Raw genomic sequence first — 14,052 nt, 5'->3', positions numbered from 1 at the left:
CCTCAGCCAACCCCCTCCCCCCCTCCCCAGGCGCCCTCTCTTCCTCGGCATCGTCCTCGTCCTCCGGCTCGAGCACCCCTCGCCTCTTCGCCGGAGTGCACGCGCCAGGTATGTATAACTTTGCTGGCGTCGGCGTCGGCGTCGGCGTCGGTCGATGCTGCGCGGTATTTCTGTCCCCAGGTCGATAGCTCACCTGTAACGTATGTACACTCGCACCCACCTCTTCACGCTCCTCACACGTCCTCGCACAATCCCTCGCGGAATCCTGCCGAAAGGGGTCGGAGCAGTGTCGTTCATCCAGCGGGGACCTTCCTGTCGCTCGGGATTCTTCAGAGCCGTCGGCGAACCCTTTTGAGAACCTCCGGGGCCGAGACGAGGGTCAAAGGTCACGGGGTTCGAGCCCGTGAACGCTCCAATAGGATGCTGCTCCCTGGCGGTACCGTTATCTTCACTCCCGCTCCTCCTCCGACAGCGGAACATCCCGCCACCTCCTCAGACTTACACCGGATATCGATTCATTGAAGGAAATTTTTGGAAAACGCGTTGAGATGCAAGACCGGCCATCCCACTGGATCCTCTACTCGATCACTCGCCGGCTACTTTTTTTTAGGGACTGGGTCGGGAGACGTGGGTCTACAGAAGGATGCCCATCTGTCTGGTCTGTACTTGAATGGACCGGGTCGAAACCTTCCCCGAAGCCGTTTCATCTCCGTCGTTGAAATTTCCGAGAAAACGTGAATGGCGCAGGCCAGGGTTTACCGGGAACTGAATTATGGAGTTTTCCGAGGCCGCCAGCTAAACGTTCATGGAAACACCTTGTTCTGAAATCCCAGAAGCAGTACGAGTTCCAGGCATCGAACGCACCGCGCAGTGGAAACAGCCCTTACGAGCCAGCCACCCTTCGCTTAGCCAGTATAAACCAGGGCGCAGTGGCAGGGGAGCAGGGTGGCCATCATCAGAGAGAAAACGAGCCTGTTTCTGACGGCGAACGGCGTTAGCCTGACGAGCAAACCCTGTAATTTGGTGAACCTCCCTCTTTACGGGTACTGCCAACCCCTCTAGAGAAACCTGGTCGAACTCTCCGAATACTATTTTACGCGATTTAACCATTTTCATAAGAACGTTAACGAGAGGTTCGACTTTCAGAGTTAAAGACGAAAAAATCTCTAGGATTCTCATCCTTGCGAAATCTCTTCGAATCCTCCGCGAATATCCTGCGGTTCGAAGGACGCGAGTAAATCCCGGTGTTAAGGGATCTCGCAAGTAAACGCCAAAGTTCTACAAGGAACATGGAGGGAGTTAAGTATATGAATCTTGGCAGCCTTTCTACGCTCCGTGTCGTTGAACAATACGGCTGTGCGTTTTAAATATCTTATAAACCCGAAGGATCTAAAGTTCCGTATGAATTTCAAATATAAACAAAACGTCGATCCAATCGGCGAAGCGTAGCGAAACATTCTATCCATTAAAGTTCTCGGCTGATCTGAAATAGTTTTACGGTTGACAGATTCAGTTAACCCAACCAAACCTAACCTAACCTAACCTAACTTGATCCAAGCGGACGGTGGGATCGGCGCTCACGATTTCGCAGTTGCAGCCGTCGTGAGGCTCGCATCGCCGGGACGTGAGAGAGCTGGAAAACTGTCTGATCTAACACCGATCCAAATGATTCCATCTGAAAGGGATTTAGCAGCGATTGATCATCTACACATTTGCAACCGACGTATAACGTTACATAGATCGCTTTAACGCTTCCATAGAACTTCTGTTGAAATCACCTTAATTAATTCTACACAAGATCATCCTTATACGGTTACAGGGATGAGGATGCCAATATACATCCAGGATTGGTCCAGTTTCCAAAGAGCCGTTCAGTGATCCTAATCGCGTTGCTTGGAAGGTTGGTAAATGTAGGAAGGAGTCACGTCCCGGATAGCGGACCTGCAGTAAAAAACCAGTCAGGGCGACAGCCTGCGAATACTAAAGTAGAATCGAGTAATTCGGTTGAGCCGATCGAATTCACCGAGAAACAAGGGAAACCTCCCTGCTGCTGGCTGAATAACGTGTTAAATCTCTGATGAAATTTCGTTAGAAAAAAATCCCCTTATCACTTGAAACGTGCTATTATCGTAACCAAATTTTATTATTCAGGTCGAGATTTTCATTGTCCTTTTTTTTGAATTTTTTAAATCTCGAGGTATTCAAATATTTTTGAATGCCATAATAACGTAATAATAACGAGGGTAACGAAGATGGAGAATGGTTGAGATTCTCATGGTACCTAGTCACTTTTTCTTCCTCTTCTTCTTCTGCATACTCCATCATCTATACTCCCGTTTACCCATGTCTGGGTATACCGACAGAAGCCCACTTCTAGGAGACGCTCGCGCAATCACGTCGACACGAGTGTTTCCTCGAGCGTAATTAAAAACTGGAACGTGCAACGTGCGTTGCGCCCACGCGGTGTGTCTCGGCTGTGGCTGGCCTTTTGTACAAAAGTGATTGTGATTACAGTGAGAACAACAGGCGAAACAGGCGAAACAGGCGAAAGAGGCAAAAGAGGCAAAAGAGGCAAAAGAGGCAAAAGAGGCAAAGGAGAGGCAAAGGAGAGGCAAAGGAGAGGCATTGCTCTTGGCGATTTCCCAACGGAAGTGCCAATGCGGATTCGGGTCGCGCGTTGCAGCTCTGCTCGGGACGTTCGTTTCCTTATGAGACGCCTCTCCCTCTACCTTCGTTGACATAACACTTTGTTTGTTCGTATCTCCTCGTTCGAGTATTATTGCATAGAGAACACGGTGAATTTATAATTGTCGAAGTTTTCGGTAAAAGAGCTAATTAGGCAAACCTCTCGTATAAGTAACGGCTGATTACGCAAAGAATTAGTGAAAATTGTATAAATTATTACGAGAAACAAGCATTCCCGGGCGCTCGTAGGTGGCTCGAACCCTTCGCTTAGGGCCACCCGGGTGATTCCCACCGGGTGGCAGGAGGCGACGGGGTCGTAACGGAACAGAGGGGATGAAACAAGTCGCTCTGTTTGATCCGCAAACACTGTAATTGCCTAGAATATTATATTAGGTAGGTCGTTGCTGTGGAGGTGGGGAGGAGGACTTTGAGGATCCCCGTTGTCATCCTGCACCCCACCATCACCATCGTCACCGCCACCATCACGGAAAACACTGGAATAATAATTTATTTTACTTTCACAAAGGGAATGCGTACCACCACCTCCGCCACCTCCGCCACCTCCGCCACCTCCACCACCTCCACCATCGGCACTGCTATTGGCAGCTACGCATTAACGTTTCTCCAGCACGCTTTAAACCTTCCACTCTCCTCCTACGTAAAAGCCTCGTACGTTACGTACACTGCTGTAGATTGAATTACCCCGTTGAAAAGTTGGCTCTTTAGGTAATTCCGAAAGAAATTGACAACACAGGACAGGCCTAGAGAGCGTCACGTTAGGCTATTCAGCGGGTGGTCCCTTTCAGGCTGATGTAGTCCTAGCGACCCACCCCCGAAGAGGGAACCGCCCTGGTGCTTTTCAGCCCAGTCGAAGCCTGGCTCTGAATTATGAATAACATCTGGCCCTACCGAGTCACTCCTCGAACTTTTGGCCTTCTCAAAGTTTTACGGCTACTCCTCCAGGACATTCGAGAACCCCCTTTACCACCTTGACCAGCCGTCCCACCTGCACGAGATAGGATAAGGTGAGGTCCAACCCTCCAGTAATAACCGTACTTAAGGTGCTCGCCTCAGCATCCCTGTCCCAGTTCTGGGAATCGAAACTCCGAGTTCCTGGGGATTTCAATTCGCCTCCAGGGACTTTAACTGGCTCGGAGTAGATGGCTGGTAAGACGGCTGCACGACTCGCAGATATTGGGACAACCTGCGTGTCTCGGGTCGAGACTGAGAAATTGACAAAGTGAACTTTGGCAAGTGTCCGCGATTCGCAGGAATTCTTGAGCACGAGGAGATGGTCGCGTGTCGCAAATAGAAAATGGAGGAATAGGTGGAACGAAACTTAGCGAGGTATGCATATACAATTATAGATGCGTGACGTGCACAGCTGCTGGTATCGGAGAGAAAATCAATTATCCAGCCAGTAGGAGTAATGCTCGTTACATATGCCAAGCATGAATGTAGCAAGGAACGTGTGTATAAAGCCGAATGATTCGTAGAGTGCTCGTATTACCTGGCCGACATAACCTCTGGGAATAGAATAGATACTCTTTATATAGCTTGGTGCCCCATAGAAACAGTCGATTGGATCCTCCGTCACTCTCGCTCTCATTTACTTTCTTTCTCCGTCTAGGCGAAGACTTATTCGAGTCTCTTGAGTCGTCCACGTAGGTCACGATAAAGCACTACGTGTCTCGACTCTGCAATAGCAAGCGACGTATATACCCTGGGCATATCTCACTCGTGCCTACTATGTCTACTTATAGGCTCATACGTCAGGTGAGTGGATGGAATAACGAATAACGATCTAGGGTGACACGATCGATCCTGATCGAGCGAAAGGGTCGATCGTGATCGTCGAGGAGCAAGGCCAGGGTCGTGACTCACCCACTGTGACTCCCGAGACTTACGGAGAGACCATTCGGGTACGTGATTGCTCGAAGGGAGCCTGGGGTGGACCGCTGGACTGCTCATGCTCATCCGGAGCATTGCTTCCTTGTGAATGGATGGAGTTGATATTTTTTTCCTGAGCCCCGCTACAGCTAAGGCAAGCTCCGGTTTTATTGTGAATGAAAGAAACTTAGTGAGGACTGAGGACCGGGTACGGGACTTTGAAGGTATTCTTTAATGGGAAGCGGCGAGGAAGTTTTAGGCTGTAGGTGAAGAGGGGTCGGATCGCCAGCACGAACCAGGATCCCGAAGTGCCAGAGTCATGGCTCGAAAGTGAAGGGAGCTCGCGTGACTGCGTGTACCGAATGAAGTCTCCTGCGTAGGCCGGATGACCGAAGGGGGTTGGTTCGGTGGCAATGCCATTCTGTACTTGGCTCAGTCCTATTCCTGGATGAGGAGGATCTGAAGGGGAGAGGAGTACAGGGGTCATGCCAGGGGCGAACACGGAGGGATCGATGTGGTTTGGCAGAGGCCGTGCACTCTCCTGTCCTCTTTCCTCCCTCTTTCGCCCCCCCCCCTCTCTCTCTCTCTCTCTCTTTCTCTCTCTCTCTCGATGTCTATAGGTATTCTGCCCTTCGACTGCCTCCCTCGTAGGTAGAAACTGAGGGAAGAGTTTTCGGAGGGTCTGGGGGAGCACCCTCGTCTGCAGGGGGCGGAGGTCGATTTATTGATCGTCGAAAACCACGCCTTCCACCCCCGTAATACCACGCCTCCAACCCCTCGGGATCCTTCGGAGATACGGGGGTTGACGTCTGAGGGGAGGCAGGAACTAGCTGCAATTTCCTCTTTTTTTTTTTCCTTTCCCTACCACCCCTCTCCCACCCCCCCACTCCCTTCTCTACCCCTTCCATCCTCTTTTATTTCTTTTCTCTCTTATTGTTAGCCTCGCCAATTTGTAAGGACTACCCGGTCGAACATGGCTCTGCACATCACTCTTTCGACCCCGAAGTCTCTTCGTTCTGATAAGAAATCAGCTACCCCGAGCTACCCTGAAATCGTTAGGACGACCTCTATGACCTCTCCAAGAACATCCCTTATAATCTTTATTAATTTTGTAACCTAATTCCAACCCTTGCGTTGTTCCCCATACTTGATATGGTAGTCACTTCTCAAACGCCTGCAAGTGTATTGTTATTCCCACGTATTCGAGCCTAAAAATAACACACTCGTAGGTCTGTTAAAGGTGACTACCATTGAAAGTATAGGGAATAAGACACTTGGATTTGCGGCGTAGACCCAAGGAAAATCTTGAAAAAAAATGAAGAGGCGCAACCGATTGACGATTTCGGACCAGGTTCCGATTACGCACTGCTGTACCGTCATTCACAAAAATCAATCGGTAGAATCTTATGGGAAGTTATCAATGGTCATTTGAAGTCTCTCGTGTCTTAGGCACTATTGCTATCTGTCATGAACTCCGTACTCGGTGGACACGCGTACGTGTATTCTTGGCCAATTATCATGGACTTTCTCTGATCATTGCTCCTCAGCATCCCATATACAAGCAGGCTGCTGGTGTTTGTCTAAGCGTACAGCCGGATAACGACGACTGCCAACGAGCACCGGAGAAAGTACAGCACACACGTTCCCTGGCGCTTAGATGCAACGACGAAGTCTTGGCCTTCGCTGAACTTGCTCAAGACGTTCAAGACGTCACAGAGGTAATGATGAGGTACCCAAAATTGACGTCTGTTTTGTCTGGAACAAAATTACGCACCAAGCGGATCCTCCGTGCCACGTCGAAGTTCTATTTGAAATTTTAAGCCTCGCGACGAATCAGTTCAGGCACCTGTTGTGAAATCCACAAAAACCAATGTCGACACACGTGGAAGAAAATTACTGAAATCCCCGAAATGTCGAAATCTTATAAATTCCACCTCCAGGCGTTTCTTTGACTTTTCTTATTTTATGTTGACTTTCACAGATTTATAGAAAAAACAATGAAGCCTCGCTAACAGTCGATGGAATTTCAATGGGATTTTTCACACAGGTCTGCCACCAATACTTTCCCTTGGTACTGCAACTGCATTTGATTACGCAGTCTGATTGCAACTGCAACGTGCACCGTGAAGATGACGTGCGTGAGAGGTGAATTCGATGCGTCGCGACGCGTCGGGACGCGCTTGGTGTCTCTTACGGATAACCCACAGCTGCATGCTGGACACTCGTCTCCGTAGCACGTAAACAGAATCCATACGAGTGGGACCACGTGTCCTTGTTGGTTTCCCTCGCTGGTGAAACTGTGACGTCATAAACGCACTGACGTAACGCCTGCCAATTCTTCCGGAATCGAATGAGATAACTCTATTTCTATTTATTATCGTGAATGACTCTAAGTGAATCGACGGCTTGTCGCTGCCCTTGAGAAACCATTAATTAGCGTGTTGGAAAAGTTGACCTTTCAAATGAATTAACAGACGTTTGTACGTGCGATGCCGAATAATAGCCTGAAGGCCCAAACTTAGGACGTTCTTCTCGGACCGAGCAAGTAGTCGATTGCTCGCGTAATGCGGATTCGAGTGATCGGTAAGGAAATTGGAATTGAGCCAGAGGAGTGGGAGCGGGAGAGATTATTAATTATCTATGATAAATCCTGATTGGCTGAATTTGAGGATGATTTTTCAAAGGGATCCCCTCGTCAGACGTGACAATGTAATCTTCAGTGTGCCTGACCTTGGACATCTTCCCCACGCGTAATTGGCTAATTACTGACGGCCTCAAGACGTGACTCGAGCAACGAGAAAGACTCGAGCGTTCGGATGGCAAAAGGCAGCAGGAGTCAAGTCGGTGGAAGATTAAGCAATAACGGCGAACAAAAGTCCACGTCTGTTCAACTTACCTAGATAATCGTCTTACGTGTACACAGCTATATATACATACGTGATTTTCTTGGTTAACTCACCTAATTATACTCTCACGTGGTAACAAGCTGGCGAATAAGGATTCGCGTAGAATCGTGTCGACATGTGAAAATTCGTATCTACGAAATTGGCAATGCTCGTATGAATTATACTGATTTTTAACTTATTTTAACATAAACGACACACGAGTGTTCCAGTACAAGTCGTTAGAATCGATTATCGAATCGAATATGTGATTTCCGATGTATCGTAGTTCTTTGCGACACCATCGGTTTTCGCCAATTGAATCGGCAGGAGCGATGAAAATTTTTCGAAAAAGCCAAAATTCGGACAGGCGACATTGGCTGTTAGCTCTAGTAATCTTGCAGTAAGGAAGTATCGCTCGTTGAAGATCTCCTTGTGGTACGGATGGAACCGTGGTTATTGGTAGCTTTGTCATTTTTCCTATGATCCTTATACATTGGATTTTTGACAATGAATTTTGTAAATTTTTCAATTTTCAAAATTTTCAATTAAATACTGTACATATATAATCGCCATTGCTAAGGACTTGAAGGCGAAAGGTCGGTTTAAATTTTCCGTGATAAATCATCAGCCGATCCTCGTCTTTACATCAGGATGCACTTGCCATTTATCAATACTATATTTAGGTCCACGGATGCTGCATCCCATCCGTGCACCTTCACCCAGTTTCAAATCTCTTTTTTAATTCTCATCTAAGCGAGAACTCGTTCCCGACGTCGTCATCGATTCGTGAGGATCATCAGGCCAGGCCCGTGATCCTCGCTATTCGTCATCGACTCCGCAGGATTCCTATTGCAATTACGATTGTCGAGACATTCAACACGGACGCCATGTCCATATACACGAGCAGCCGAGCTGCCATCTCCTTCTGGAACTACAGAGAAAACTATTGCAATCCTCTATCCGAGCATATTTCTATTCAGCGGCAGTCATTATGTCGTTACGTTTGCGCGACAGGAATTGTAAATAAAGGCAGCCTCGGGCGACCATTGAACTCCGTCGCGACGATCCTACGAAACAATTGCCGTTCCCGAAAGAGCCTAATACACAAGGAATACGAATATTACTTTTCAATAACAACATACTGAAGCCCCGTTCACACAGAAGCGACCAGACTGTGACTCTCTTATTGTCGCAATCGTAGCATGAAAACCCCCGGCTCGAGTATCGCGTAGAAAAAGAATGTCGAGCCTTGGCGCGTTTCTATGATCGTCAAGATCGCGTAGCTGCACATGAAAACAATAACGAGCGACAATGAAGCGACTGTGAAGAATGAAGATACGACGCTCCGCAGTGGAGCACAATGCCTGGTGCACACGTAATAAGATAACAAGAAAACGGCTAATATCTTTCGCTATGTAACATAAGCAGTCGGGGGAATCCTTCGAATCAATTAACTGAAAGAGTCTTGGGCAAGCCGACACAAAGCAGCTCGCCGACTCGCCGACTCGCAAGACACCACGGATATTAATTATCTAGGGCAGATCCTCACCGGTGCAACCGACTCCGATCTAGCTGCCGTCACTTTCGCTTTTCCTGCGCGGCTTCGCCGATCGTTTTCCTCTTGTTCGTCCTCTTTTTACTTTATTATTCGTTTACCCCCTGTATTACTGATATTTCATACTCTGACTAAACCGCAGCGCGTGCTGCTCAACTTTGTGGCTTCCCCGTTACAAAGTCTTCGACAATTGTATTAACCGATGTGAAATCAGAGTTGACATTAATCTTTTTAAAACGCGAACCAACCGACGTCCATTCTTATGGCTCGTTAACTCCCTTTAGTCACGGGGTCACACTCCCTTGAAGCGTGCAAAACGGAAGCGCGACCTGCGGTGACCCCGAGTAATGGTAACCCAGAGTCCAAAGAGCGGTAAGCAGCATTAGCAGCGCAGTAACAAAAAAATATTTTCGAAATACCTGGGAAATCGGGCTGCGAGCTACGAGAGGAGCATTGTTCGGTCGGTCGATTCAAACTTCCCGCGCATTATCTCGAACGTTAATCGGGACTCGGTTGACGTCACTCCGAACTCGCCCCTGGAAACCTATTCAGGCCTCATTAGATATCCTGTGTCTTTTGTGTTTTCGAGCACCGACACTTGACTGTTATATAAATTGATTAAACCGGCGATGCATTTTTTTTAGAGGAATTACTACAGAGAATTGTATCTGGACAAGATGGCGGAGTGAGTGAATTAAAAATAGAAAATTTTTTGAAAAAATTAAGTACGAGCGTGAATTAGAACGTGGACTGTCCAGGGTCAGTCACTGGGCTCATCTTCTCCGTAGGCTTCTTCTTCCCTCCTGGCTCGGACGTATCCCCGCTTTCGTCTGATCTGCCCTTTCCTCTGCTCCCCACCAAGCTCCCCAGTGGCACCGTGGCACCGTGGCATCCTCTTGCACCTCGAGACTTTCTCCAAAAGACGGCCAAGTATATAAGCCAGATGCGCAGTGTTTGAAGCACGTTAGACCAAATCAAAGACTCGGTACTGGTGAGACACGAGGACCCCCTAGACATAAGACCACCGTAGCAAAAGATATCGGAAGAAGATAAGAAGGGGAGAGAGAGAGAGAGAGAGAGAGAGAGAGAGAGAGAGAGAGAGAGAGAGAGAGAAAGAGCGGAGAAAGAAATTAAGTAATCGGGTGTGAAATCGGCATCAAAGTTAGGATTTCATCAGGGAAGATAATGAGGCCCTTCCGAAATTGGGCCCTACTGGCAGTGAGCCTACTTGCTACGGCCCTGCTACCACCGAGCTGCGCCGAGGGTAAGAAAACACGAATATCAATGGGAGATGACTCTACGAGTTTGTTTCCTTGAAATTTCCCAATCGTCCGAATCGTCGCCCTTTAGTTTCCAACACTGGCGACACGTCGCGAATGCTGATAGACGCGATGATTTCGAAGAAAAACTTACGGGCGGGTTTCCAATGGGAATCGAAAGTAAAATTGAGAATGCCTGAGAGGCGCGAAGCATAAATTAGCCTGTTCTCTATTGACTGTATATCAGGGGACGCTCGTAGTATTGACCAACAGTGACATCAGTCCCGAACGTGCGAGTTTTTTTTCATTAATTTCTATTTTTCAATTATCCGAATTAAATACGACTAGTAATTTCGATTGTTTAATTGAAAGATTTATAATTCTGAGGCTCTATGCAATTTTTCATTGTTTTGTCAGAATGTTTTGACTGCCGAGTAAATTCTAGTAATTTTCTTAGCACTACTTACTGACGTGACAGTCGAATCAAGGCCAGACCGGCATTCACGATGTATCACAGAAGGGGTAGGCGAAGTACGTGAGACTTTTTTACGGAGACGTGGAAAACGCGAGACGAGATGCGGTGCACTTGAAAGTGCACTCTCCTTTGCATTCTTTCACCTGAATCCCGAGTACGTGACGAATTTTGCTCTCTGAGGTTAATCATCGTAGCGACGTACGACGAATCTCCCACACTTTCACCATAGAGACGAGACGCTGAGAGATGCGATGAGAAAATGAGAGTGGGGCCCAGGTGTATCTTCCACATGACTATGAGGAGCCTGAGTCTTCTTGCGGGATCCTTCCTTCACTTTCCACGCTTCGCTTGGTTCATTCGGTTCACCGGATACATATGGACTCGCGATTTTGCACACTGGGGATTTCAATGCTCTCTTACGTGTTCGCTGCGGCCAAGTCCAAGTGTCTAGTTTAAGGATCGGGAGGAGTCCTGGGTATAGTGAAGGATGAAAGTTTTTTTTTTTTTTTTTTTTTTTTTTTTTTCACGAATTGCATTTATTTTTGAATGCACTATCCTTTTGTTATGGGGACTGAGGAAGGTGACTGGTGACGTTTGAAATAATGGAGTTTTGAAAGTGACAACGAGAGAAAGTGAGTTTTAGAAAATTGAATTAAAAATAATTGAGCCTCCGTTTCAGCACCGTTGACGGGAAGCTACCTGCCGCCGTCCACGAGCTATGGGACACCGAATCTTGGAGGTGGTGGCGGAGGTGGTGGCGGAGGTGGTTTCGGAGGCGGAAGTGGAGGTGGTTTTGGCGGTAGTGCTCCGTCATCGAGTTATGGAGCTCCTTCGCTAGGAGGAGGCGGTGGAGGAGGTTTTGGAGGCGGTGCACCATCCTCCAGCTACGGAGCCCCATCCAGTGGAGGATCCGGCGGATTTGGTGGTGGTGGTGGTGGCGGTGGCTTCCGAGGAGGTGCACCCTCCAGTAGCTACGGAACTCCCTCTCTGGGCGGTGGTGGTGGAGGTGGCGGCAGACCGTCCTCTAGTTACGGAGCACCTTCGTCCGGCGGAAGTGGCGGATTTGGAGGTGGCGGTTTCGGCGGTGGTCGTCCATCCTCGTCCTACGGTGCACCTTCTTCCGGAGGTGGGTTCGGAGGTGGCTCTGGAGGATTCGGAGGTGGTCGTCCTTCGTCCAGCTATGGCGCACCCTCTTCTGGTGGAAGCGGAGGATTTGGAGGTGGCGGTTTTGGAGGTGGTGCTCCATCTTCCAGCTACGGAGCACCATCCCGTGGAAACGGAGGTGGACGACCTTCTTCCAGCTACGGCGCACCGTCTTCCGGTGGTAGCGGCGGATTCGGAGGTGGCAGCTTCGGCGGCGGAGCGCCCTCGTCCAGCTACGGCGCACCGTCTTCCGGTGGTAGCGGCGGATTCGGAGGTGGCAGCTTCGGCGGCGGAGCGCCCTCGTCCAGCTACGGCGCACCGTCTTCCGGTGGTAGCGGCGGATTCGGAGGTGGCAGCTTCGGCGGCGGAGCGCCCTCGTCCAGCTACGGAGCACCGTCATCTGGCGGTGGCAGACCATCCTCCAGCTATGGTGCACCCAGCTCGGGCGGTAGCAGTGGCGGATTCGGAGGAGGATTTGGTGGTGGCTTTGGAGGTGGAATCAGCGGCGGGTAATTCTGACACAAATCCTCGAGTATTTAATATAAGAAAGTAATAAACCACAAAATCTTATCACCTTATGTGATATCTTAGCTCCGGCGGTGGTTACTCCAGCGGCGGCGGCGGCGGCAGTCGTCCATCTTCGAACTACGGTGCTCCCAACGTCGGAGGTGGCGGTGGAGGCGGACAAAGCTACGCCAGCAACGGCGGCTACCAATATTAATATGGCCGCGTGCCCTTTCGTGGACTCTCGTAAATCGATCGGTAACCTTTAACTTGGATCTCCTTACCTTCCATCCTAGACCTTCCTGAACCTTCCCCACCAGTAAAGTATCTCCTCATCACGATAATGCAAATTCACGAATACCAGAAACTTTGATTATTTCGACTAACAAATGAAGTTATATTCTGAGAAAAACGATAACAACAGAATAAGTAGAAAGTAGGAAAGACAAAAGCTACACCTGTCATAGAAGATGATGAAGAAACGAGTCCCTCTTGGGGAACGATTGTACATTTTATACTTTTATACAAAAAAAAATCCAAAAAATTAACTTTCGAAAATAATACGTAAGATACTCTGACACGAGCCGGCAGACAACCACCGTGCTATCTTTAGGCTCCTGTAACTTATTTATTTTTCTAAAGTTGCTTTTACATGTACTAATAAAGCCGCTACCTTAAAAAAGTGTAAAACTTTACTCCAAATGAATTTCAAGCAAATCCAAAATCTGACCTTTTCAAATAATTCATACAGAATGTATATATACACGTATTGTATACCCAAGGCTCAGAACGAGGCTACTGCGAATCTCGATATAGATCCGACTAAGGTTATTCAGGCGGTCGGCTACATCGATCCCAGAGAAGCTACTAATAGAAGTACCATATAAAGAAAAGACTTACCTAGGAGTCATTAAATGTCTGCTAGAACTCTCGTAAAAATTATTTTCACCGAAAAAAATATATATTCATCGAATTCACGCATAGAAGTGCGAAGAGTCTTCCCTTCGAAGTAACATCAAAATTGTGAGCAATTTTGAAATGAAGAGTCTGCCAAAATTTCAATTTTTCTTACCTAACGCGTCCAAAATTCTATTTTAGTCCTCAACATAAAAGGAAAAGAGGAAGAAAGGAAACAATGACGAAACGTTTTTGTACACCGTTTATTTTTAACATTTACAATCAACATCTCGATTACTTTTGTCAATTATGCACGTATATAGTACAGTGCTGCTTAACGCACGATATACATTAATTACTTTCGATAATTTGGAGAATTAATCCCCTCTCCTTTTCTCACACTTTCTATACTTTCATCCCACTATAGTTTCGTACATTAGCTTCATCCCTACCGTCGCCAAACTCCTTCTTAAAATTCTTCCTCCTTCGTATCCTTCACCACCTTCAATCGTATATCGCAACCGGCAGAACCTCGTGATATGTATAAGTTTCGTTACATCGTTACAATGTAATTGATATGTACGTAGGTAAGGTAACACGTGCGCCCCAGTACATACGTAATACCTACATGGTCACACACGTGTACACACGACTCGAGTAAATTATTCGTAATTCTCAAAATAGGGACGATTCGCGCGAAATCGATGTTTCACCAGGAAACAAAGAACAGTAGTAGTATATACCACAAGGATTGAGGGG

General features: G+C 47.8%; 1 protein-coding gene across 2 annotated transcripts; it reads left to right on the top strand.

Moving 5' to 3' along the window:
- The first annotated feature begins 7,231 nt into the window (after nucleotides 1-7,231).
- On the top strand, nucleotides 7,232-13,078 carry LOC107264584 (pro-resilin). 2 transcript variants are annotated; one of them, XM_025081770.1, is made up of 4 exons: nucleotides 7,232-10,099; nucleotides 10,130-10,279; nucleotides 11,429-12,401; nucleotides 12,484-13,078. In XM_025081770.1, exons 2-4 carry the CDS (start codon nucleotides 10,201-10,203, stop codon nucleotides 12,611-12,613), a joined length of 1,182 nt encoding a protein of 393 aa, XP_024937538.1. In that variant the 5' UTR covers nucleotides 7,232-10,099; nucleotides 10,130-10,200; the 3' UTR covers nucleotides 12,614-13,078. The 2 variants fall into 2 exon arrangements, with proteins under 2 accessions (XP_024937538.1, XP_024937539.1); XM_025081771.1 differs by having other exon boundaries at nucleotides 8,946-10,279; nucleotides 11,429-12,106; nucleotides 12,167-12,401.
- The last annotated feature ends 974 nt before the right edge of the window (nucleotides 13,079-14,052 follow it).

Source organism: Cephus cinctus, unplaced genomic scaffold (assembly GCF_000341935.2).
Source record: "Cephus cinctus unplaced genomic scaffold, Ccin1 Ccin1_scaffold0173, whole genome shotgun sequence".
Classification (NCBI taxonomy): domain Eukaryota; kingdom Metazoa; phylum Arthropoda; class Insecta; order Hymenoptera; family Cephidae; genus Cephus; species Cephus cinctus.
Note: the sequence above shows the minus strand (reverse complement) of the source record. Positions and strands in the feature narration are given on the sequence as shown.

What these genes read in the sequence shown, in the direction of transcription:
- LOC107264584 (XM_025081770.1), top strand. Translation starts at nt 10,201, where the DNA reads ATGAGGCCCTTCCGAAATTGGGCCCTACTGGCAGTGAGCCTACTTGCT. An exon ending in ACCACCGAGCTGCGCCGAGG is followed by an intron (nt 10,280 to 11,428) that starts GTAAGAAAACAC and finishes CCTCCGTTTCAG; the next exon opens with CACCGTTGACGGGAAGCTAC. An exon ending in GGAGGTGGAATCAGCGGCGG is followed by an intron (nt 12,402 to 12,483) that starts GTAATTCTGACA and finishes GTGATATCTTAG; the next exon opens with CTCCGGCGGTGGTTACTCCA.